At 34.2% G+C, this 25,344-nt stretch overlaps 1 protein-coding gene across 3 annotated transcripts in view; it reads left to right on the forward strand.

The window, feature by feature from the left end:
* Positions 1 to 25,344, forward strand: part of NUP153 (nucleoporin 153) — an 82,007-nt gene that overhangs the window by 34,469 nt on the left and 22,194 nt on the right. For 2 of the 3 annotated variants that reach the window (XM_074207210.1, XM_074207211.1), the window contains exons 6-15: positions 3,321 to 3,437; positions 3,537 to 3,581; positions 3,678 to 3,731; positions 5,912 to 6,055; positions 8,693 to 8,745; positions 9,231 to 9,354; positions 18,555 to 18,692; positions 19,481 to 19,579; positions 19,719 to 19,806; positions 24,462 to 24,587. In XM_074207210.1, coding sequence (XP_074063311.1) covers positions 3,321 to 3,437; positions 3,537 to 3,581; positions 3,678 to 3,731; positions 5,912 to 6,055; positions 8,693 to 8,745; positions 9,231 to 9,354; positions 18,555 to 18,692; positions 19,481 to 19,579; positions 19,719 to 19,806; positions 24,462 to 24,587 — 988 coding nt within the window. The remainder of the gene's footprint in view (positions 1 to 3,320; positions 3,438 to 3,536; positions 3,582 to 3,677; positions 3,732 to 5,911; positions 6,056 to 8,692; positions 8,746 to 9,230; positions 9,355 to 18,554; positions 18,693 to 19,480; positions 19,580 to 19,718; positions 19,807 to 24,461; positions 24,588 to 25,344) is intronic. The other variant, XM_074207212.1, reaches the window with a different exon arrangement.

Below are 25,344 nucleotides of genomic sequence, written 5' to 3' on the forward strand. Positions count from 1 at the left end.
AAGCTTTGCAGTAATTTATAAAATCTTTTTTTTTTTTTTTTTGCAAGGCAATGGAGGTTAAGTGGCTTGCCCAAGACCACACAGCTAGGCAATTTTTTAAGTGTCTGAGGCCGAATTTGAACTTTAGGTACTCCTGACTGCACCACCTAGCTGCCCCTATTTTATAAAATCTCAAAGATAAATCAGAAGTAATTATTTTTTCTTGAATGCTTCATTTGGGATTCAGGAAAGACTTGTGAGTGTGAAAGTTACATGACCTCTTTGTGGATTTTCTTCATTAGTAATCAATACAACAAAATAACTCATTGCTTGTTTGTATCACTTCCTCTTTTTTTGAAAATAGTTTAATTAAAATAGGTGCCTCATTATTTTGATTTTACCTTTTCATATTTCTTTGAGTTAGAAATTTTATCGTCTATACATTGTTGTCTGTTTTTAAAATAGTTCATAGGAAGATTTCAGAATCACTACAAAAGGGATGTTTGCTAATTTCTTCTTGAATTTTTAATAGAATTAGTTACTATCTCTCTAAGTTTAATTCCTAAAATCTTTATGGTGATAATTGAATAAGATTTTTAAAAATTTAATTTTATTTATTTAAGGTAATGGGGTTAAGTGACTTGACCAAGGTCACACCTAGGTAATTAAGTGTCTGAGGTCACATTTGTCGGATCCTCCTGACTCCAGGGCCAGTGCTGTGTCACTGTGACACCTAGCTGCTTCCCCCACTCCCCCACCCTGAGATCATAAGATCTTAATGATCACTAAGTCCTGCACCCTTATTTTACATTGAAGGACACTAGCCTAGAAATGTTAAATTACATAATTAGTAAGTGAAAAAAAAAGATTTAATCTCAGTATTTTGCCTTCTTATCCATTTCTATTTTGAAATCACATTAGTGAAGCCTATAAATCCAAAGTTGTTCACTTAATTTTTATATAACTTATGCCTAAATACCAAAATTTTTTTTATATCTTTTCATTTTAAGAAATCATAAATGTTTGGAATCAGGAATATTACAAGTTAATCTTGTTTCTTTAGCAAACAGTATAGTAAGGACAAAAATTATTCTTTTATTTTTGTATTAAACTTGTTATCTCCAAACATTGATGAGTAATCATAGAATCAGGTGGCTAGGTGGCGTAGTGGATAAAGCCAACGGCCTTGGAGTCAGGAGTACCTGGGTTCAAATCCGGTCTCAGACACTTAATAATTACCTAGCTGTGTGGCCTTGGGTAAGCCACTTAACTCCATTTGCCTTGCAAAAACCTAAAAAAACCCAATAATCATAGAATCAATTAGAAATAAATTCATAATTATTGAAGAAACTACTTCTGAAATTTGTAGATGTTAAAAATTTCACATTGACAAAGCAATGTCTACAAATTAATTAATACATGATTGAAATTAGAAAAATATTTTTTAAAAGGTAGTTATGATTTTTTAAAAAAATTTCTATGTTCTATTTGTAAATTATTTGAGAACAGCCTATATTAAGATTGTATCGACAGTGCACCTGCTTTTTATGTTACTCATTTCTATATAGAGAAGAAGAGGATCATCTAAGCTGTGTTTTTATATTGGCAACATGACTATTAGAATGTTGTTGGAATTGATCATTAGAATTTATAAACTCAACAGGATTTCTTGTCTGTTGTAGGCCAGTTGTTTCCGTTTTTTTAAAATTTTTGTTCCAATTTTTCTTAATGCTTATTTCCAAAGCTATAATACAAAAAACCTTTATATAAAGAAAATTTGTACTCCTTCTAGTAATACAGATTGCAGCCTCTCTATATTTTAACCACATAATTCTTTGAGAATCTCTCAAAGTAATGAGTTTGATAAACAGTCTCTCTAAATTTAGTTAAGTCCTTGCTCAGCCATTTCTAGGCCATTTGAGAAACCTTCACAGTTTGATAAAATTTGCCAGAGAGAGGCTTGTACTTTGTTTATCTTACTGTCACTTCCATGCTTTACTGATATATCAGTCAATGTTTTATTGATCTTATTTTTTATTATAAATTGTGAGAAGTCATTTGATATGTTAAAACTTAGGGTTCTAACAGTATTTTGTGTGTTGGCAAGTGTTCTCATACATAATACTCTGTCAGTCAGGTTCTATTAAGTCTTAATCTTTAATTTATCTTTTTCATTATAACTAAAGTATGTTTTGCTCCTGTCTCAGATCTTTATATTTGGTATAAATGCAATTTTTAAAAAAATTAATGTTGTATATGAATTTAAAGGTATAGGGAAATTGCAGCATCTGTGCTTGTGTGTATGCACATGTGTGCACCTAAAATAATATCACTTAACTCCATGAAAATGTTAGAAAATGTTGAAACCCAGGTTCTGATTAGTGAACAGTGCTTAGTATTCTGGATTTGCATTCTGCTATACTAAAGTTATTCCATGCTGTGGTACTCTTTGTGTGTTATCGAGTCTTCTTGTTTCTATACCACCTTTGGTCTGTATTATCCCCCCTTTTCTTTACTCATCTATTGTCCTGGTACAGTAATTTCATCATGTTTTTTTCAGTTATGTTTTTGGTTTGTGTCTCTGTGTGGTGTCCCGTGGGCCCCCCCGGGGGGGGGCAAGGCAGTGGAGTTAAGTGACTTGCCCAAGGTCACACAGCTAGGGAAATTTTAAGTTCTGAAGTCAGGATTTGAATTCCTGACTCCAAGATTGAGGCTCTATCACATTGCGCCACCTAACTGCCCATTGATGATCCCTTCCTCATCTTTCTAGTCTTTTGCTCTATTCCTTTACATACTCTGTGATCCAGTCATACCAGCCTCATTTCCTCTCTTTATACATGATACTCCATCTCTCAGCTCTTTGCCCTCTGACAGTCTCCCATGCCTGTCATGCCCTTTCTCCTTACTTCCCTTCCTAAATTCCTTCTACTTGGCTCAAACCCCTCTTCTACAAGAGACTCTTTGCTCTGTCACCCTACTTGCTGGTGCTTTTTCTAGGAGATGATAAAGAAGGACATTTACATGTATTTAATATACATACATTGACATTGGTATGTTTTCTTCCTCATTTACATGATTTTATTGACCACAGGGACCAAGATTTTTTTTGCCTCTTTTTTTGTATTCCCTACGCTTATCATAGTACCTGGCATTTAGTAAAATGGTTATTGCTATTCTGTATCTCTGTGAATGTGAGAGCATTCTTTTTTTTTTTTTTGGTGGAGTTCTTATTTTACTTTGGGTACATTTCAACTCTGTCAGTAGTTTTAACTATCTAGTTTTCATAAAATATGTTCTCTGTATTTTGCATTCCAACAAATGACTTAGGATTTTTTTTGCAGGCACCAGTCAGAAGACAGATGAAAGCCAAGCAAATTAATTCACAGTCCTATGGAGTAACTAGCTCAACAGCCCGACGTATATTGCAGTCTTTGGAGAAGATGTCAAGCCCTCTAGCGGTAAATTATTTCTCTTCTATTCAAATGCAAGAATTTTTCTAAATGGAAATATCTGAACTTTGGGGGGAAACATTTTCTTTCTTCAACATTGTTTAACAGGATGCAAAGCGGATCCCATCTGGTATTTCTTCTCCACTATCTTCTGTAAGTTGAGTTGACCCCAAATCATTGTTTTTTTTATTAGCAAGGAAAAAACATTTCTGAGGGATTTTCTGGACTTAATAGTGTCTTATTTTTCAGCCTCTGGATAGGAGTGGGTTAGACATCCCAGATATTCAGGCTAAAAGGAAAAAGGTAAGACATTTTAGCAGTGGCAAATAATAGCTATGCATAACTGAATTTTAAGAAATTGATACCATATGTAAGAACAAACAGCTTACTTTATGGAAACTTACCTGTCATTATTTGTTTTTGTAAGACTAACAACTACAAATTGAATATGAGGTATTTCTTGATATTGTTCATTCAGTGTAACAAATTGGGACAAATTCTGTTAATTTTGTAGAACAGTATCATGAAACAGGCAAATCTTAGAAAGTTAGGAGTCAGTCCAAAACAAGAAATCCTGTTCAAAAAATCTTATAAGTTAGGAGGGAGTGATTGGCAAGGACAATGACCACCAACTCCCAAGATCCTTCAAAACAACTATAAATGGTACCACATAATTGAATAATGCCATAATGATGCTGATGTGCTATTTTTGGAGAAAAAGCCAACATGATATATTCTCTTTGTTCCCCATGCCACCACAGTATTTGGCACAGAGGCACTAGCTTAATAAATGTTTATTCACCGACTGTCTAAGTAGAAGCACAGTGGGAAACCCCCCCCCCCCCCATCAAATTTGGAGTTAGAAGACCTGAGTTCAAATACTTCCTCTATGAATATTACTTAATTTTTTTTTTTAGATTTTTTTTTTGCAAGGCAATGGGGTGAAGTGACTTGCCCAAGGCCCACACAGCTAGGTAATTATTAAGTGTCTGAGGCCGGATTTAAACTCAGGTACTCCTGACTCCAGGGCTAGTGCTCTATCTACTGCACCACTTAGCTGCCCCATAATTACTTAATCTTAACTTTTTTTTCATTAAGAGGCAATTTTTCTTCCTCTCACTTTTCCTTTTTTTCTTTTGAATGAGAAGTTTGTGCTGAATGATGTTAATAAGCCTTCTCATCTGGGATAAAATTGAGAGTTTCTTATGAAAGAATTGGTCCTCAATAGTTTTGGACATCTATCTAGCACTTATCCCAAGAGAATAATATAATCTAAGACACTCTAGCTTCAGTGAACAATTGTGAAATAATTAATATGATGAAATCGCAGATGAATTTTAACCCAAGATATAAAGACTATCAGTAAAATTTTTATATGGCTACATTATCTGTTGGTTCAAGATGAGTCCCATCCCACTCTTGTAAGTTCAGTATTTCATGATAAAGTATTTCAAGAGTAATGGTATCAAGCTCAAATTAGAAATGGGCCCACTTAACAATTCCCTGTGTGGGCTGCATAGTAACTTTATATATTAACATTTTGTTCTTTATTGTTTAATTTATTTTGTTAAATATTTCCCCATAACATTTTAATCTAGTTTGGGCTGCATTCAGTAGTGTGGTGGGCAGTGAGTTTAAAAACTCTGGTGGAAGGTATTTCATTTAGTCACACTTGTGATGAGTACTTTGCCAGGATGTTAACCCTGAAAACTAGTGCTGTTTACAGCTGTTGTTGAGTGAAAGAAATCTATTCATAGTATTTCAATCTTTGGACAGCACAAAAATTCTTGGCTGTAGTAATCTTAAATCAACAGTGTTTTTTCTGTCCTTCAATATTGGAAGTGAAGTATTGACAGAACACCAGTGTAAGGTTCATTCGTGTATTGCTGACAGTTTTCTTACTCTCTATGCTAAAAATATCATTGTCTTTTTATATTCTCATTATGGTTTGAATTTATTAATAAGAAATTCAGTTAGAGAAGTTGATTTGCCTCCAGTTATTTTTGCTATTTTTGAATTGGGCTTTGTAGTTAGGATTCCTGAAATATTAGTGGAGAATTATTATACATTAACCTAGACAGAGATGAGATAAAAGTCAGTTGATCATGTGTAACACATAAGAAACTAAAATCCAGTTGTGAGAATTCTAAACATTCTTTAATTGGCCTAAGTAATAATTTTGACTCTAAATCTATTTGTGGCATGTAGAAAAGAAGTCATCAAATTTAAAAGTATAAGTTGCTCTACAATTATAATCTTAGATTTCAGATTAGTATATAGCTTATTATCAGTGTTCTTTTTCAACATCCTTGACTGTTGATTTGTGTCTATGATATGTTATGTTTAAGATCATACTATGTTGATGGCCTTTCTTGATTACCTTCAGGCATTTATCCATTAGTAAGTTGTGTTTAAATGAATAAAATTAATCCAAAATAAGTGAAAAATCAGAGTTTTACTTTTGATTTCTGCTTCCTTTTAAGGTGGAATCCCACTATCCTCCTATTCAAAGACTCATGACCCCAAAGCCAATATCTATAGCAGCCAATCGGGCAGTGTATTTTAAACCATCTTTAACTCCATCTGCTGAAGCAAGAAAGACTCAGAGAATAGATAAAAAGCACAATGTAAGTATGCTTTATATTTTTATTTGTCTGTAGCATTTTTGTCATTATTGCAATTTGAGTGTTTAATTATTGTAAAGGTTATAATAAATGTAAACAATGTGCAATAATATTGTTATACTATGAAATAAGTCCAAAGCATGTTATGCCTGTTTTTCATATTTAACTTATTTGTGCTCTTTAGTTGGACCTCTTTATTCAAATGCTTGAACTGATTAATTGTTTAAGCTGAACTGAAATTTTTTTTTTTTTTTTTTAGTTTTTGCAAGGCAATGGGGTTAAGTGGCTTGCCTAAGGCCACATGGCTAGGTAATTATTAAGTGTCTGAGGCCAGATTTGAACTCAGGTACTACTGACTCCAAGGCCAGTGCTCTATCCACTGCACCATCTAGCTGCCCCTTGAACTAATAAATTCTTTAAGCACTTAAGAGGAAATCTTGTTTTCTTGGAATTATATTTTTATGGACTTACTGAAAAGAAGGAGTAGTATAATAGTAGTATGTACCATAGAAAACACATTGGATTTCAAGATTAAGGATTGGACTTTAAATCTTGGCTCTTCTAGTTAATATTTTCATGTTCATGGACAGATTAGTTAACTTAATAATAGTGCTCAATTTTCTCATCTGTAAAAAGTGAGGGATTTGTTTCGAGCATTTTAAAAGTCCCTTTCAGCTGTATATCTTTAATCTTACTCTAATACAAGTTTAAACTGAAATTCTGTAATGTTCTCATTAACATACTTCTATCTTTCCTTATTGTCACCCTAATTTTAAGCAAAAATTAGAAACTGTGGATTACATGAAAATTTTATTTTCATAATTTCAAGGAACCAGGAAGATCTGGGTTCAAATCACATTTTGGACTCACAATGGCTAAGTGGCCCCAGCCAGTCATTTAAAACCTTAGTGCTTTTGGTTTGTGGCCCGAAACTCAAATAGAAATGAAGGCTACTAAACCTTTTATAAAGACCCTTAGGTTACATTTTTGACTTAGAAACATTAAAATTATCTATGTTCTATTGTATTTTCATTCTGTAATATATTTCCTAATTAAATTTTAATCTGGGGTGGCTCTCTGCTCTACTAACTTCCATTGGTAGAATGAGTTGCCTCACTCAGTTGTGGAGATGATATTTGTCCTTTCAGACTCTCTGGGATCTCACTTGAGGTTTTCTTAGCAAAGATACTAAAGGAGTTTGCTATTTCCTTCTTTTCTCTAGCTCATTTTTATGGATGAGGAAACTGAGGCAAATAGGGTGAAGTGACTTACCTAATGTTACATCTAGTAAGTGACTGAGTTCAGATCTTCCTGATTTCAGACCTGGTACTCTATCCACCACACCACCTAACTGCCCTCTGGTCCTTATGCCTATCCCCAATTCAAGGCATCTTTAAGTAGTTGTCAAGCACATGTACACTGGCGACTCTGAAAGTTCCTTAATATGATTGTTACCTTAACATTTGAAATATTTGATCCAAATAAAATAGAATATGTTTGAACAGATTAGGGAAAATAAAGTTCCCATTTCTATCTCTTTCACAATTGCTTCTTCAGTATCTGTTGCTATGTTAAATGAAAAATTTTTAATAGTGGATTCATAATGCCTTTAGTTACAAGAAATTTAATGGATAGCTACATGACCACCTTTGTGTACTACAGTTCTCCTTTTTTGTGTGTTTGCTGGTGTTCTTAAATAATTGCATAATTGAAATACTTTGATACAGAATTTAATTAACAATATGCCACCAATTTGTGGTTAGTACCACATAATAAATACTACTAAAACTTGATTTTTACAAAGGTTTGGTATTACATACTTTATAGAGCCATCTTAAGTTCATACAGCTTATATGGAATCATAAGATCATAGATAATAAGAGTTGGAAGAGGAATCAAAGTCCTAACATATTTTCCCCTCATTATATATACATAAGGAAACTGAGGAGAAGTGAAGTGACTTTCTCAAGATTAACAGCTAGTAAGTAGCAGAGCTTGGAACAGAGCTCAGATCTGCAGATTCCAAATGTAATGCCCTTTATGCTGTTTTACACTGACTTGATCTTTAGACAAGGAACTTAAATAAATGACTTTTTAAAAGCTATAACTTGTCATTGTGAGGTGTCTTCTTATTGGACCATCCTTTCAAATGTAATGGCTTCATGTATTAGTTTTGAAGCTTTACATATCTGTCTATGTAGATTATGTTGACTAGAAAATAAAAGGAGAAATAATAGTCATAAAACTTTTTACTTAAAAGAATTAGTAATTTTTTATTATTACTATCTGAATAAAATCATATACAATGTCATCAGAGAAACTATAATACTTGAAATTACAGTAAACACATTGAATTATTTAGTGTGGTAAAAATGTATAAAATAATTGATTTTCTATCATAAAGAGGAGCTAGAAGATATTTTAATTTTACTTAACACCAGCTTGTTCTTGGTGGTGATCTTCCTAAACTTGCTCATCTTGGCATCTATTCTTTAGGTTTTAACAGTTACCAAGAAGAATATTTTAATAATTACTAAACATAATTAGTTATTAAAATAAGGCACAGAAGTAAAGGATAACTTTTCACCAAACGAAAATGAAATATAAACTAGTCCATAATTATTGTGTATTTTCTTATAGATTGGGCATGAGAGAAATCTATCTCCAGGGCAAAAAATAGAGCAACGTGAGAGGTAAAATCACCTGAAATTTTGTGAATTATATTTGTTGTTTAATTTATTAGATCTTTTCCTTAATTTATATATTAATTTTTGTCTTTGGGGGGAAAAAAGTCTTTCCCGCACAAAATTAGTATTTGAACATTTTTCTGTTTTATTTTGGATAACAGTTTGTCTTTGTTTTATATGTTTCAGATCACACTACAGAGACAGATTACCTTTTGTAGATTAAAAAAATAGTTCCTATAATAAAAAACACAAATAAGGTGTTCTCTTGTGGGTTTTGCTATACATTGGAGAAAAGAATCCTTCATTATACTAATGAAAATTCAGTTTTAGTGAATAAGCAGTTGGCATTATGAGATTTTTTTTAACCAGTATAGTTCAAAAATGAGTAACTTGCACTTCCTTATTCTTATTCTAGTATTGATGACTTAACGTGTTGTAAAACTTATAAGCAAGTTATAACATAATTTCTTAAACTTTTCTTCTTGCGATAGTGATTTTTCATACCCAAACTTCAGCATACCTGCCACCAATGGGCTCTCTTCAGGAGTAAGTGGTGGTGGCAAGATGCGAAGGGAAAGAACACGCTTTGTATCCAAACTTCCTGATGAGGAAGAGGTAAGATGTCTGCTGTCTTGTCTTTCTCTGTCGCACATGCACAAGTCAACACACACAACACACACACACACACACACACACACACACACACACACACACACACACACACACACCCTCTGTTTCTCCCTCTTTCTCATTATTTCCTCTACTTCTTTTTCTCAAATACTTGGAGGAAATGTTGCTGATATTATAGTATTAGAGTATATCAGATTTTGTAACTTAGGACAGTACTTTTAATCTGTGAAATATAATTTATTCCTAGTTAAACATCTTTTTGTGAGAATTTAATTTTTTTTTTAATTCGGGAAGGGAAATTGATGTGACTGTACAAGATGTTTTTGTATAACTTAATGTCACTTCAGTATGACTGTAAGGGCTTACTAACCCTTACTATCTGACTGCTGACCTCATCATTCCATTGAAACTACTTTTTCTCCAAAGTTACCAGTGATCTTTTAATTGTCAACTCCAATGACTTGTTCTCAGTCCTCATTGTTTTCAATTTCTCTCCAACCCTTTAACATTAATTTTTAAAAATTTTAAGTTCCAAATTTTCTTCCTCCCTCTTATCTCCCCCCCATTCTTATTATCTATGACTTCCCTCTACCCCTCCAGAAAAGCCTCACAATAAAAAGCAAGGCACATAAAGAAAGTGGAAAAAAAAGTTTTCGACTTGTACTCATTTCATCCATTCTTTCTCTGGAGGTGATAGCATTTTTCATCATAGATCGTTTGGAATTCTTTTGAATCATTGTCTTGATCACAGTAGTTAAGTCTTTCACAGTTGTTCATTGTTAGAATATTACTGTTACTGTGTTATAGTACAGTGGTTCTACTAATTTCATAAAAGTTTTAATTCATTTCTCAAATCTAGTGATTTAGAGCATTTTTTCATGTAAGAGACAACTTTGATTTTTTTTTTTTCTGAAAACTGCCTATTCAATATCCTTTGACTATCACTTGGGGAACAACTCTTATTTTTTATAAATTTTATTCAATTTTCTATGTTTTTGAGAGATATTTGAGAATTGAGACCTTTATTAGAGAAATTTGCTATAAATCTCTCCCCTTTTGCTGCTTTCCTTCTAATTTTTGATTAAATTGGTTTTGTTTATGCACAAAGTTTTTGGTTTTATATAATCAAAAGTTATCCATTTTACTTCTCATCTTTATCTTTTGCTGATTGTTCTCTGCAAGTTTTTTTAGTTTTTGCACGGCAAATGTGGTTAAGTGGCTTGCTCAAGGCCACACAGCTAGGTAATTATTAAGTGTCTGAGGCCAGATTTGAACTCATGTACTCCTGACTCCAGGGCTGGTGCTTTATCCACCGTACCACCTAACCGCCCCCTCTGCAGTTTTTGATACTGTTGATTGTCTAATTTCATACTCAAACTTGGATGTTCAATAGGTATCTTAAATTCTACATATGTAAAACTAAACTAATCTTTTCCCCTAAACCTTTCCCGCTTACTAAAGTCTTTCCCCAGACTGACAAGCTAGGTTTCAGTCTTGACTACTCACTTTTCATCCCCCAGACCCCCAATATCCAATCATTTTGCCAAGGTCTGTCAATTTCGTCTTTGCAACATTTCCTGAATATATATCATTTTCTTTCCTCTGAGCCAGACTCCACCCTGGTGTGTCCCTTTAGCATGTTATATTTTAATATCCACTATGGGATTTGCCTGTCTGTAGTTTGAAGAAACTTCATTCCCCCCCCCATTCATCTAGTAAAGTGACTTTGCTAAAATTCAGTTCCATCCTTATCACCCTGCTACTCAATAAGCTTTTAGTGCCTCCCCATCACCTTCAGGATCAAATATTAAATATTCTTTGTTTTTTTTAAAAAGCCCTTCTTAAAGTTAATGTCCTATTTTTTTTAAACCTTTTGCCTTTCTACATTGCTGCTTGATCTAGTGACATTGATCTTTTGGCTGTTTCATGAACTAAACAATCCTATCTCCCAGGTCTACATTTTCACTCTGTCCTTCATGCTTGAAACTCTTGTCATCTATGCCTACTGAATTCTCTGGTGTAGGAAGCTTTTTCTAACCCTTCTTAATTAGTACCTTCCTTCTATTAATTATTTTCCCATTTATCCTGTATATAGCTTTTTTCTTTTTTTTTTTTTTTAGGTTTTTTTGCAAGGTAAATGGGGTTAAGTGGCTTGCCCAAGGCCACATGGCTAGGTAATTATTGTCTGAGGTCGGATTTGAACCCAGGTACTCCTGACTCCAAGGCCGGTACTCTATCCACTGCGCCACCTAGCCGCCCCTATATATAGCTTTTTATAGCTTGCTTTGTTTATTTTGGTTTGTATGTTGTCTTTCTTAGATTACAAACTCCTTGAGGTCTTTTTGTACTCTTTTTATATCCCCCCAGCATTTAATTTAGTGCCTGGCACCATAGTAGGCATTTCATAACTGTTTTATTGACTTTCTGACGTAATAGTACTTCAGATGCTTGGAGATTGCTATTAGCAGAATATGAGAATTAGGATTACTCTGCTTACTCTGACCAGGACAAGGTAGTCAGAATATTAATTGTTTTATACTTAGTGCCAGACTTTTATTAATTTTTTAAAAGTCTTGAAGGCACCTTGTGATCTTTTTTTAATTTAATTTTAATTTTATTTTTAATTTTATTTTTTAGCTTTTTTGCAAGGCAGTGGAGTTGTGACTTGCCTAAGGTCACACAGCTAGATAATTATTAAGTGTCTGAGTGTGGATTTGAACTCAGGTCCTTCTGACTCCAGGGCCGCTGTTCTATCCACTGGGCCACCTACCTGCCCCCTATCTTGTGGTCTTTTGATAACTGAAACCATGTCACCCTCACTATCTGCTCCCCTTCTCTTCCACTACTGCTTTTAGACCAACTCTTCTGTATCTTCCACATGAGTTTTTGTTTTAACCCTAATTACAACAGCATACTTGACATTTGTCCCTAATGATTCAGTACATTGTTTAACTTAGAGTTGTCAATAGCTTCTTAGAAAACGTCACCTGGTGGGTATTTTAGAGATCCCAGACCCATTATTTTACGAATGAGAAAGCTGATCAAAAGAATCAAGATCAAGAACAGATAGTGAGTTAGTGACAGATGTTGAATACAATATTTCCTGACTCCAAGACTTTGACTTTTTACTGTGGTAATTTTAAGTTTTGTCTTAGTTATCTTAGTGTCCTTATTATCATTAAATTGAATAAACTTGTCCTGTTTTTTAAAAATATTCAAATCATTGATAAAAATGTATGGAGCAGAAGCAAGAACAGTGTTTCATTGGATGCTATTAGAGACCTTTTTTTAAGGCTAGCATGGATCTATGTTCATTTTTATCCTATTGATCTTTTTATGAATTCTTTTAGATAAACATCTCAGGTGGAGATGGAAGAAAAGTAGAAGCCTCTAGTTTCTACCAACTCATATTAAATAAAAGATAGTGCTATGAGTCAAGAGTTGGTTTTGGAATCAGGAAGACTTGGGGTCAAATTTTGCCTCAAACACCTCTTGGCTCTGTAATCCTGGGAGTATCACTTTTTCAGTTCCCCAGAAATTTCTCATATGGTTCCTTGACCTTGGATCCATGAAACTCAAAAGATGTCTGTTTTCTTGAGTTTTGAGAACTTATATGGGGAGAAAGCTACATTTTTAGTTTTCACAGAAGTTTTGCATTTCCTTCAATTATGAATGTAGAAGCCATAGGCTTTACCAGAAAATGCTGATCTTCATCTGGTAGAATTTGCTTTTCTACTTTGAGTTCCCTGTTCTGATATGATGGGAAGTTAATTAAAAAAAAACCATCTCCCCAGCTTTTTTTGACTACTGTGCATTGCTGTTGACCCTTGAACTTTTAGTATGTTGAAACTATACAAAATTTTTTTTTAATCAACTTATCTAGCTGTGCCTAATTCATATTGTACTCATAATTGGATTTTTTTAATCTATTAAAAAAGAAGGAAATAAATGAGTTGGAAAGAATGAAGGTGTGGAATGAGAAATTTAGAAGATATTAGTAGAGAATAAGGATAAGGAATCAATGAAAAGCAGCAACTCTAATCCATTATCTGCTAAATATAGTAATGGCTAAATCAGACCTAGATAAGAAATATCTGGGCAAGATCATGACAGCAATAGAGAAAAACTTCAGAAAAATTCTTGGGAGAGACAACTCTTAAGGAAATTACTTCTCTCCCAGCTCTAAGGGAATAATTCTCTCCCATGAAAGAATAACAATAGAAATGGAGATAGAAAGGTTAACTATTGGAGAAGGAGGGGAAAGGGGAGAATGATCAGTTATGTTTAAAGTGGCAAGAAGAGTCAAGTACAATTAATAGTAGAAAAAAACATTATTTTCAGTAGTATGGTATTTATATACACTTTGGGATTCTGAAGAACAGTTTTTTTAATTTAATATTCTCATTTTGTACAAATAATGTTTTTTTATACATTAATAAAATATTCTTATTTAAGAATAAACAAAATACCCCTCCCTCAAAAAATATAGACTCACTTGAGCAATAAAGTAAAGGGGAAAGAAAAAATTAAAATTAAAAAATAATAATAGTAATAATTATAGGTATGGCCAGGTGGCGCAGTGGATGGAGCACCAGCCCTGGAGCCAGCAGCACCCTAGCCCACATCCGGCCCTGTACACCCAACAATTCACCCAGCTGTGTGACATGCAAGCCACCCCAACCCACTGCCCTGCAAAAAACCAAAAAAATAAAATAGTAATAATAGTAGGGGCGGCTGGGTGGTGGACAGAGCACTGGCCCTTTAGCCAGGAGCACCTGGGTCCAAATCCGGCTTCAGACACCCAACGATCACCCTGCTATGCAGCCCCAGGCAGGCTACCCAGCCCCATTTGCCCTGCACCCCCAATAATAATAATAATAATAATAATAATAATAATAATGCTTCATTCTGTGTTCCAACACCACCAGCTCTGTCGTGGGTGGATCACATTCTTTATGATAAGTCCATCACAAAAGTTACTTCCATATTTTTCCACTGTTGCCATTGCTGATCACAACTTCCTCCTTTTGTATTTCTCCACTACAATGTACTATATTTTCTCTCTCCTTTCATTCTGATTCTGCTATAGGGTAGCTGAGTGGCTCATCAGACAGATACCTGGCCCCAGGGGCCAAGAGGCCCCAAGCCCCCATACCACCCCTTAAGCCCAGCACCCACCCGACCCTATGGTCCTGGGCAGGCCATCCAATCCCAGCCCCTTGAAAGAAGTAAAAAAGAAAATGTGTTATATCTGACCATTCTCCCCCCATGGTCCATCCTCTCCTCCTTCATTCACATCCCCCCCTTCCCCCTGTCCCTCTTCTCTCCTCCTTACTCCAGATGCCTATACCCCATTGAGTATATATGCTGTTTCCTCATTCCCCCTTGCCTTCCCCCCCTTCCATATCATTGCAATAGCTCATTGTAATAAAGAAAAATCTTATTATATGAAATATCTTATCCTATTCCCCCTCTCCTTTTCTTTCTCCCATTACATTTCCCTTTTTTCTATTGACTCCATTTTTACACCATATTTTACCTTCAAATTCAGCTTTCTCCTGTGCTTCATCTATAAAAGCTCCTTCTACCTGTTCTATTAAATGAGAAGGTTCATATGAGTATTATCAGTGTCATTTTTCTATACAGGAATACATGCAGTTCATCATCATTAAGTCTGTCATATTTTCCCCTTCTGCTCTACTCTCTATGCTTCACCTGAGTTCTGTATTTGAAGATCAAACCTTCTGTTCAGCTCTGGCCATTTCAACAGGAACATTTGAAATTCCCCTGGTTCATTGAAAGTCCATCTTTTTTCCCCTGGAAGAGGACATTCAGTTTTGCTGGGTAGTTGATTCTTGGTTGCATTCTGAGTTCTTTTGCCTTCCAGTATATTATATTCCAAGCCCTACTAGTTTCCAGTGTAGTTGCTGCTAAGTCCTGTGTGATCCTGACTGCAGCTCCACGGTATTTGAATTGTGTCCTTCTGGCTGCTTGTAATATTTTCTCTTTGACTTGGGAGTTCTGGAACTTGGCTATAATATTCCTGGGGATTATTTTTTTGAGATCTCTTTCTCGGGGAGATCCGTTGATTCTCTCCATTTCTGTTTTGCTCTCTGCTTCTAGGATAATCAGGGCAATTTTCCTGTAGTAATTCTTTGAAAATGATGTCAAGGCTCTTTTCCTGATCATGACTTTCAGGTATTTCAATAAGTTTTAAATTATCTTTCCTAAATCTGTTTTCCATATCAGTTGTTTTTTTCAATGAGATGTTTCACATTTTCTTCTAATTTTTCATTCTTTTGGTTTTGAAGCATTGAGCCCTAATTTCTTGTAAATACATCAATCTCCTTGAGTTCTATTCTTTGTTTGAAGGATTTGTTTTCCTCATAGAGCTTATCTCTTTCCATCTGACCAATTCTTCTTTTTAAAGCATTCTTCTCTTCAATAACTTTGTGAACTGTTTTATCCATTTGGCCTGAGCTGGTTTTTAGCATGCTTTTTTTTGGATTTCCTTGACTAGGCTACTGATTTCATTTTCATGTTTTTCTTGCGTCTCATTTCTTTTCCCAGTTTTTCTTCTAACTTCCTCATTTGATTTTCAAAGTCTTTTTTGAGCTCTGTCATAGCCTGAGCCCAATTTCTGTTTTTCTTGGAGTCTTTAGATGCAGGAGCTTGTGTTTCCTCATCTTCAGACTGAGTGTTTTGATCTTCTTGGGATCATAGATAATGAATTTCTCAATGGTGTTCCTCTTTTTTTCTCTGCTTGCTCATTTTCCCAGCCTGAGCCTGTTTTGGGGGTGCTTCCTGAGCTTTTGGGACACTCCCACAAGTGTCTCAGTGTGTGAGGCTCTGTCCTCCTTCCTGGTCTGTGAATGACTAGAGCGCCCCCCTCTGCCACAGGGCTGAGGGGGGGGGCTGCTGTTCTATGGGGGGCCTAGACTGTGATCAGGATCTGAATGTGGTCAGAGCCCCAGAGTCCTGTTCCAGAGGCAGAGGACAGAGCTGTGCAATCTCTCTTCACTCCCCTCCCTAGGTTCAATAGGCTCATGCCCTGGAGGCTCCTGCTTACTGGTTCAGCCTGTTTCTGTTTCCTGGATCTGGATTGCCTTGGCCAGGCTGCTGGCTGTATGCTCTGGGGGCTGGGCTTTTCATGTGTTTGCTCTGGCAGAGGTACCCCTGCTGATCCCCCAGTTGTACCTGGTGCTCCCTGGGGCTGCCTCTGGGAGGCTGAAGTTATTTGCTTTGGCGAGCCCCTCCATCCCTGGGGAGCAGAGCCTTTCTTTCTGCTCTTTTCCAGGTTACCTTGAGTAGAAGAACTGCTTCCCTGGGTCCCTCTAGAGTCCTTAGTTTATAAGTTTTATGAGATAGCACCTTGTTGCCAACTTGGCTCTGCCTCTGAAGAACAGATTTAAATAGAATTATGTATCTAAAGATTAAATTATATAAGCAGACCTTTAGTCAAATAAGGATTTTCTCTAGATAAGGAAGCTCAGATAAAACTGCTATTTACAGTCTTGCTGGAAGGTTAATGATATAGGAAACATAATATTAATTTTGCTTACTATATTGTAATATATGTTTTAGCTTCAGATGCTTACTATCTTTTTCTGACCCTGAGCAAGTCACTTAACCTCTTTCTGCTTCAATTATCTCATCAATTAAATGAGGATAATAATGGTATTTACCTCCCTGGGTTGTTGTAATGTTATGATAAGATAATATCTAGTGCTTTGCCAGCATTAAAGTAAGGTATAATTGCTACTTACTGTTTATCCCATGCAAGAATGTAACTGGAATGAGGAAAGATTAAAACTTTAGAATATCAGAATTGAAAACATTGGCCTACTCCCACTCTCATTTTATAGATGAAGAAACTGATACTGAAACAGATCTGGTTACTTGTTATCTGGAGTAAGTATCGTGATTTCCCAAAGTTTCTAACATAGACTTCCTTCCCTCTTTTTCTATAATATCTCACAGTGATTTCATCAAATCTGATGATTCTAATCTGCCAACTAGCAATTCTTTTATTTATCTTGTCCTTAGATATAGTATTTCTTATTGATAATACTGTCTTCCTTATGTAATCCTTTATCATCTACTTTTTAAATTTTGGCTAGGGTATGGGTTAAGTGACTTGGCCAAGGTCATATTAAATGTCTGAGGACAGAATTGAACTCACTCCTCCTGATTTCAGGGCAGGTTCTCTATCCACTGGGCCACTTAGTGCCCCTATCATCTATTCTTCCATTGTTAATAGCAGTCCTTTCTGTATTTCTATTTCTAGCATAGTTTGAAAAATTCCTTTTGTTTGTCCTTAGCGTTAATCTCAAACCTCATTCTAATAAAACCAAGTTTCTTTTTGGCTTCATCAGTTAATTTACATGGCTTTCATCTTCTGTACATACTTCTTTAAAATATGAATTAGTTGTTAAGTTGCCAGTGTAAGATATTTCAGACCTTTAAAATAGCTTTTTTTTTTCCAGATAATAGTACTGATTTTGGAATCAGTATAACCCAGATTCAAATTCCACTTCTCATAATTGCTAGAGTCTTTTAATCTATCTAAGCCTTATTATCCATTTTTAAAATGAGGTTAATACTCATAGTACCCACCTCATGTACTTGTCATGTGGTTTAAATGAACTAATGCATTTAAGATCTTTTGAAAACTTCAAAGTGTTGTATAATGCCAAATGTTATTCTTCTATTTTGGAATTTGTTCTTGAGCATCCAACCTCCTTTGAGAAGACTTTCCCTTAAAATTTAAGATACTGTCAGTCTTTTTTTAATAAACACTTCATAACCAAATTCTGTAACTTATATTTTAAATTGAAGTCTATGTTTTATATGTTTCTATCTTTATCACAGGCTAAGAAGAAGGAGTGACATTTTTCTTCTTGGGTTCTCCTAATACTTAATAATAGTCATTTTTAGTTTCCTTGTATTAGTGGATAACCTTTTTGATTTATTTCCTTCCTTATCTATAAAATGGGGATATGTGTTCAGCTCTTATAAGATGGCAATAAAGGTTAAGTTTAAAAATCTATTTTTTTGCTTTCCAAAGTACTATTAATTATAATCTCCTAATTTTATTTAGGAGCTTTTATTTATATTTATGCATTTTAAGATTTAATATAAATATAAGGTATCTTGTAAGACACAATTGAATTATATCATTTTAGGAAGTAGAAGCGCCAGCACTACCAAAAATACCCCTGCCAATTACTACTACTTCATTGCCTGTCTTCAGTTTTTGCTCTTCTTTGAGTACCTCTTCCTGTCTATCACCCATCAGTGCTACACAACCATTATCAAATAAGGTAAGTTAAAAGACTCTTATTTCACAAGTTTTTGCTTTGTTGGATAAATGTAATCTGATTTTCATTTGAGGCTATTAAAAGATGTAGATAGAAGGGTTGGGAATAGGGTGTATCTGTTTTCTTTTTTTAAAAAAAAATATTAGAAATTTAAATATGTAGGGGATGACCTTAAAATGGGTACGGCCATGCAATATATGTTTCGTTTGAGAACCTAAATTCAGAGACTCATCACCAGATTTAGGTTCACGGTGTGGTTGAGCTTTTTTAGCCATAGTAATAATAATAATAATAATTGTGATCTGTTTTATTAAAAGTACTTGACAAAATTAAGTTTCCTTGAGTGATAATACTGAAAAGGTTAAAGTAATATTTTTGGGAGCCTTGAAAATGTTGCATTGTGTATTTCACTCTTAATTTATAATAAGGAAAATGGATTAAAATAAACTGGTTTTATTGTATTGAATGCATGCATGCAAAAGAAAAAGAAAACAGGATAATAATAAAGTGGAATAAAATACACTTTGATAGTAAAGAATTTGCTTACTGAATTTAGATTTCATTTTCTTTCAATAAATCAATGGTCTGCTTCCAAGGGAAGTAAATAGTCACTATTGTAGAATTTTATGTCAATGATTTTCACATTTAGGATCATGGCATCACTTTTTTAATAGCTTCAAATTTATTTTCAAACTTAAAGGAACTGTGATTTGCTTAACTTTCCAAATTCTCCTTAATTCTTTGCAATTATATAATGTAATTTGTAAAATTTTTATACTTTGAAAAACTAGGTACAAGCAGCCTCTCCAAATAGTCCTGGCAGTCCTGTGTTCAGATTTTCATCTCCAATTGTAAAATCTACTGAGGCAGATATACTACCTCCTACATCTGTAAGTAACATTGATTATTTATGGTTCATCACAGAAATTCAAAGGGACGTGTAATCATGTGATATTTAAAAAAAATTCTATCTAGAATGTATTCTAAATTTCATATTTTGTTTAAACTGGAAACAATCTTTCTTTACAGATTGGATTTACATTTAGTGTGCCTGTTGTGAAGTCATCAGAAATTTCTGCCTCTGGTAATATTTCAGAATCAACAATAAGTAGCTCAGGTAAGAAGGGGAAAAAAATGAACCAAATTCTGAATGGATTTGCATCTGTACCAGTTATATTTTATTTTTTCTGACCTTCAAAATCACTTAGTGTATCTTGACATAAGATTGTTTCTATTTTTGGTATGCTATTTTTTTCAGCTTTGGTTTATAGAAAGTATTTCTGTGTTGTCTTGATTGTCATTTGGAGGTGAACTTGAGTTTTCATAGACAATAATAGGGAACATAAATTCTGGCAAGATCTACCATATATAAAGATGTTTTTTTTAAATGTTGTCCAAGGACAAGACCAGCTAGCTAGGTTTGGAGATGCTTATTATCATGTGGCCTAGTAGTTATTTCGATAATAGCAACTTAAATGCCATAAACCACCATCAGGTTTGTGAGTCATATTGATGGAGGGAAGGGATTATCTATAATGAAAAAATTACAAATTCTTGGAAATGACTTTTATTTTATTGAAGTTTACCTCTGAGCATAATTCTGGTATTTAAAGGTACAGTAAAACACCTTATTTATATTATTTGGATTTCTGTATTTTATTAAAAAATGTGTTATAGCATTGGATCATTTTGTAGATAAGGAATTTAGTAAACCAAGTGAGATTACATGACTTGTCCAAGATCATAGATGTAGCAAAACTGAGTTTTAACACTGATCCTCTGACTCCAGATAGTGTTCTTTTTTCTATTTTATGTTAGTGGTAACTATTTGATGTAATTAAATCTATTAGTGTGGGTCGCAACTTATTTATACCTTCAAATCTTGAATCTAATTTGTTTTGAGTCAGTCAAGCACTTTGCTAAGGTCTGGGGATATAAAGAAAGGCAAAAACATGATCCTCTCTTTTCAAGGATTTTACCTTCTAGTGGCGGAAGACAACATGCAAATAGTAGTGTACATACAAGATAAATACAATGTAAACAGAAGACAATCTCAGAGGGGAAAAAAAAACAGTTAAAGCTAAGAAAGTTCTGGAGGTTAGTGAGAATTGAGCTGAGTTTAGTAGGCTGCCAAGAGGAGACTTAAGGAGGAAGAGCATTCCAGGCTTATACCACAGGCAGTAAAAAGACATGGAGTTAAAGCAATGGAATTCCATGTGAAAGACAGCAAGATAGTCAGCATAGTTGGGTCATAGAGTAATTGGAGTGGAGTAGATTAAAGTGTGAAAAGGATAAGTAGGAGCAAGGGAGCAGAGGACCAAACAGATAATTTTATAATTTTATCTTTGATACTTAATTTCTTTAAGTAAAAGTGATAAATAGGCATTAGAAAAATCATGTTGGTAAGTAAGTGGAAGATGAATTTGAGTGGGGAGGAAATTGAGGTAGAAGACCAATCAGAAGGGAATTGCAGTAGTCCAGGTGTGAAGTGATGAGACTTCCCCAGAGTGGTATTTGAGTGAATGAAGAGGTGTCTCTCTCTCTCTCTCTCTCTCTCTCTCTCTCTCTCTCTCTCTCTCTCTCTCTCTCTCTCTCTCCCCCCTCTCCCTCCCCCCCCCCCCCCCCTCTCTCTCTCTCTCTCTCTCCTCTCTCTCTCTCTCTCTCTCCCCCTCCCTCCCTCCCTCCCTCCCTCCCTCTCTCTCTCTCTCTGTCTCTCTCTGTATATGAGATATTTTGAAGGTAGAAATACATACAGTAATAGATCAGATATGGGGGAGTGAGGAGGATGACCTTGAGATTGTTTGATTGAAAAGATGGTGATATCTCAGAAAGACAGAAAAATTGAAGAGAAAAAAAGATTTAGAGATTGAAAAATACTGAGTCCTTTTATGGATATGGTGAGTTTGAGATATGGCTGTGAGACATTTATTTTGACAAGTCTTAAAAGAAAGACTGCAACTATGGAAAAACTAGAACTGGATTTACAGATCTAGTAATGTTCTGCATTCCATATCTCTGATGAGATCACCAGTGAGATATAAAGAAAAAAAAGGAGTCTATGTTAGTTACTTTGAGAAAATCTGTGATTAGTGGGTGTGAAATAGATGAAGAATCCAGGAAAGAAGAGTGAAAGTAGTCAGGAGAAAAACTAGGAGAGAGAGTAGTGCATAGTAACCTAGAGAGGAAAAAAAATCCAAAAGAATTGTGATCAACATTCAGATACTTTAGATAGGTTTTTTAAAATGGGGAATACAAAAAAAAAATTTAGATTGGCAGTTAAAAAACCATTGGTAACTTTGTTGTTTGTCCGTGATTGTCCATAAATTTATTATATTTTTCTTGAGTTTTCTCTTTTTTACATAATCCCCAAATTGCACGTTAATATACTGCCTTCTCTTGTTTTTTAGATTTTAGCTTTTTATTGTATTTTTGATTTATTAATTTTTTTATAATAAGAAGAGGGAGAAAGTAGTATTAAATGCTCCAGTGGAGTATTAAATCATTAAAAAACATTTTAATGATTTAGTGAAATACCAGTTAATAGGATCAGTAATATAGGAGAATTGATATTGTGCTATTCTTTCTTGATGTGATACTTATAGAAAAACAACATTAGGGATTGTGTTCAAGGGTCCAGCCTTCTGAAATGTTATACCAAAGAATGATAAGCAAAATGTTATTAAATACTTAAATTTGTAAATAAGATTGTTAAAGAAGTAAAAGAGGAAATATATGGTAGATTTTGAGAAGAAGAGCACTTAATTGGAATGGAAACCTGAATCTTTATCCCAACTCTTTGTGACTTTAAAGAAATCACTTAACTTTCCCCTGTATCTCTAAAGTAGATAGTTGGTCAATAATCTCTTAAAATTGTAATCAATTCCCACTCTACTATTCACTTAACAAATAGCATCAGACTGTGTCAACATCCTCAGAATGCAGGATAACCACTGAGTTATTCAGCTTAACTACTTCATGTCCTTAAATCCTATTAGACTCTTAGCTTCTTTTATTGTGAAGATTTCCTTAAAAATACAGGATTTATAACTGTTAGAAAAAACTATTTCTAAAGCTATATGACATCAAACTGAAGATTAAAGCACCTAACATTGATTTCAATAATCCTTAAACTGTTAATTATGCAATTGTCAAATTTAAGAATTGATAATCAGAAGAGCTGCTTTTTCTGACTTGGCAAAATCTCATTTCAAATAATTCAGAATATATTAGTGTAATGATATTTTTGTAATGTTACTTCAAGTGTACCACCAATTTGAATATATTAAGAGTTGGAGTTTATTTATTTTTTAAATCTTTTTTTTATTTAAGTTTTATTTTTTAATTACATGGGAAGATAATTTCACATTTTTCTACTTCCTTTCCCACCCCACCACTCTCCCCTTGACATTGAATAATCTGGTTATACATGTACAATCATGTTAAACATATTTAGAATTGTCTTTAATCACTGTACTGCTGAAAAGAAACTAAATCTATCATAGTTGAGTGTTGTTAATGTGTACAGTGTTCTGGTACTTCTCATTTCACTAGACATCAATTCATGTAAGTCTTTTGAAGTATATAATGAATATTCTCATTATGTTTGTGGCAATAGAACTTGACATTTATGTTTACACATGTGCCATTCTCATGTAGTTTTGATTTTCACAATTTAATTCTGACTGAAAAGGAAGAGTCACTCACTTTTGCCTAATTTGTGATTATATATGATTCAATTAAAGTGGAATATGCTATGTTTTACTGATGTAAACATATTTACATGACAGCATTTCAGGTTTCACAATCAAACTACAATTAAACCTATGTGATTTACTAAATTCATAGCTGTTTATTGGAAATTTCTTGAATCATGTTACCTAATGACTGAATGAATAAGTTAATTAGTCAAAAAAGCTATATTATATCATAATTGGACGATTTTCCAAATTCAGGAATCCTTTATGAATAGTATATATGCCATTGCACTATTATCATTCTTAGGTTTCTTATTACTTCCGTAGCTGAGAAATTAATTAAGATAGGTAGAAATAGATGGAGCAACCAGGATGGCAAAATAGAATGCAATATGGGGTGACTAGGTGGCGCAGTGGATAAAGCACCAGCTCTGGAGTGTACCTGGGTGTTCAAATCTGGTCTCAGACACTTAATAATTACCTGGCTCTGTGGCCTTGGGCAAGCCACTTAACCCCATCTGCCTTCCAAAAAAACCTAAAAAAAAAATAGAATGCAGTATAACTCAGCTTCCCTGACCACTACATGTTAGCCCTCTGTATATCTGAAGGGAGAGTAGGACCTTGAACTGAGACCCTAAGGGCCCATAAGTAGTCAGCTTTTGTGGAGAAAGGAGAGACAAGAATTACTTGTGTTTATTTTTTCTAAAGAATATACTTAATGAAATAATTTTAAATGGAAGCTTGTATAGTTTTATTTTCAGATAAGAATTCTTTAGCAAGGAAACAAGATTATGTTCCCCATTTTTACATTCTAACTATGTGAATCTGAACAACTTTTTTTAACTGGTCCTGTTAATTCCTTATCTACCATCCCTCTCATTCTAGTGGTTGTGAGGAAAAAGATATGTAAATAAGATATATCGAATGTTTTATGGTTTTTTTGAAAGTCAAATTATTGAAATAAGATTAGTTTTGGATTAGTTTAACATTCTGTTAAATTTATTGAATTGTAGCTGCTTGTTAAAGTTGTGTTTTAATTTTTCACTTGAATTTATTAATAGTATTCTTCAAATTACAGTTAAAGATTCCACCACTATAAATAGCACAAGCAATAATAAGGAGGAAGATGAAGATTTTGAGGGCCCTTTCAGGCCTGCAAAAACCCTGAAAGAAGGGAGTGTACTGGATATTCTGAAAAGCCCTGGTAAGGTCATAATTTTTTTTATTTTTTATTTTTTTTTGTATTTTCAAGGCAAATGGGGTTAAGTGTCTTGCACAAGGCCACGCAGCTATGTAATTTAATATTAAGTGTCTGAAGCCAGATTTGAACTCAGGCACTTCTAACTCCAGGGCTGGTACTCTATCCACAGCGCCACCTAGTGCCCCAAGATCATAATTTCTTAAGAAAATAGCTTTATGGGCACAGAAGGACCTGAGTTCAAATGTGACCATAGACACTTAATTACCAAGTGTGACCTTGGGCGAGTCCCTTAATCCCATTGCCTTACAAAAACCTAAAAAAAGAAAATAGCTTTAAATTCATGTTTGTGTTAACACTATTAATATTAATAAGTTATCCAGTTTTATATCTTAAAATCGTTACAAAGTCGATGATAGTGTTCAGAAATAGTTAAGTGGACTTTTTTTAATTAACATTTTTATTTGTTTTCCAATTATAGACAATAGTAGTTATCTACCTATCATTTTTTGTAAGGTTTTGAATTTTACAGTTTTGCCCCCCCACACACACAGAAGACTGTCTGATAGTCTCTACATTGTTTCCATGCTATACATTGATTGAAATTGAATATGTTATAAATGTAAACATACCCCCCCTCCAAGAATATGAGAAACCAGAAGAAGAGAGAGAGAAAAAAAAAATGTTACTTCAGTCTGTGTTCAGATTCCAATGGCTCTGTCTCTGGGGTGAGTTGCTTTCTTTATCATAAGTCCACCAGAGA

The sequence above is a fragment of the Macrotis lagotis genome, chromosome X (genome assembly GCF_037893015.1).
Source record: "Macrotis lagotis isolate mMagLag1 chromosome X, bilby.v1.9.chrom.fasta, whole genome shotgun sequence".
NCBI lineage: Eukaryota > Metazoa > Chordata > Mammalia > Peramelemorphia > Peramelidae > Macrotis > Macrotis lagotis.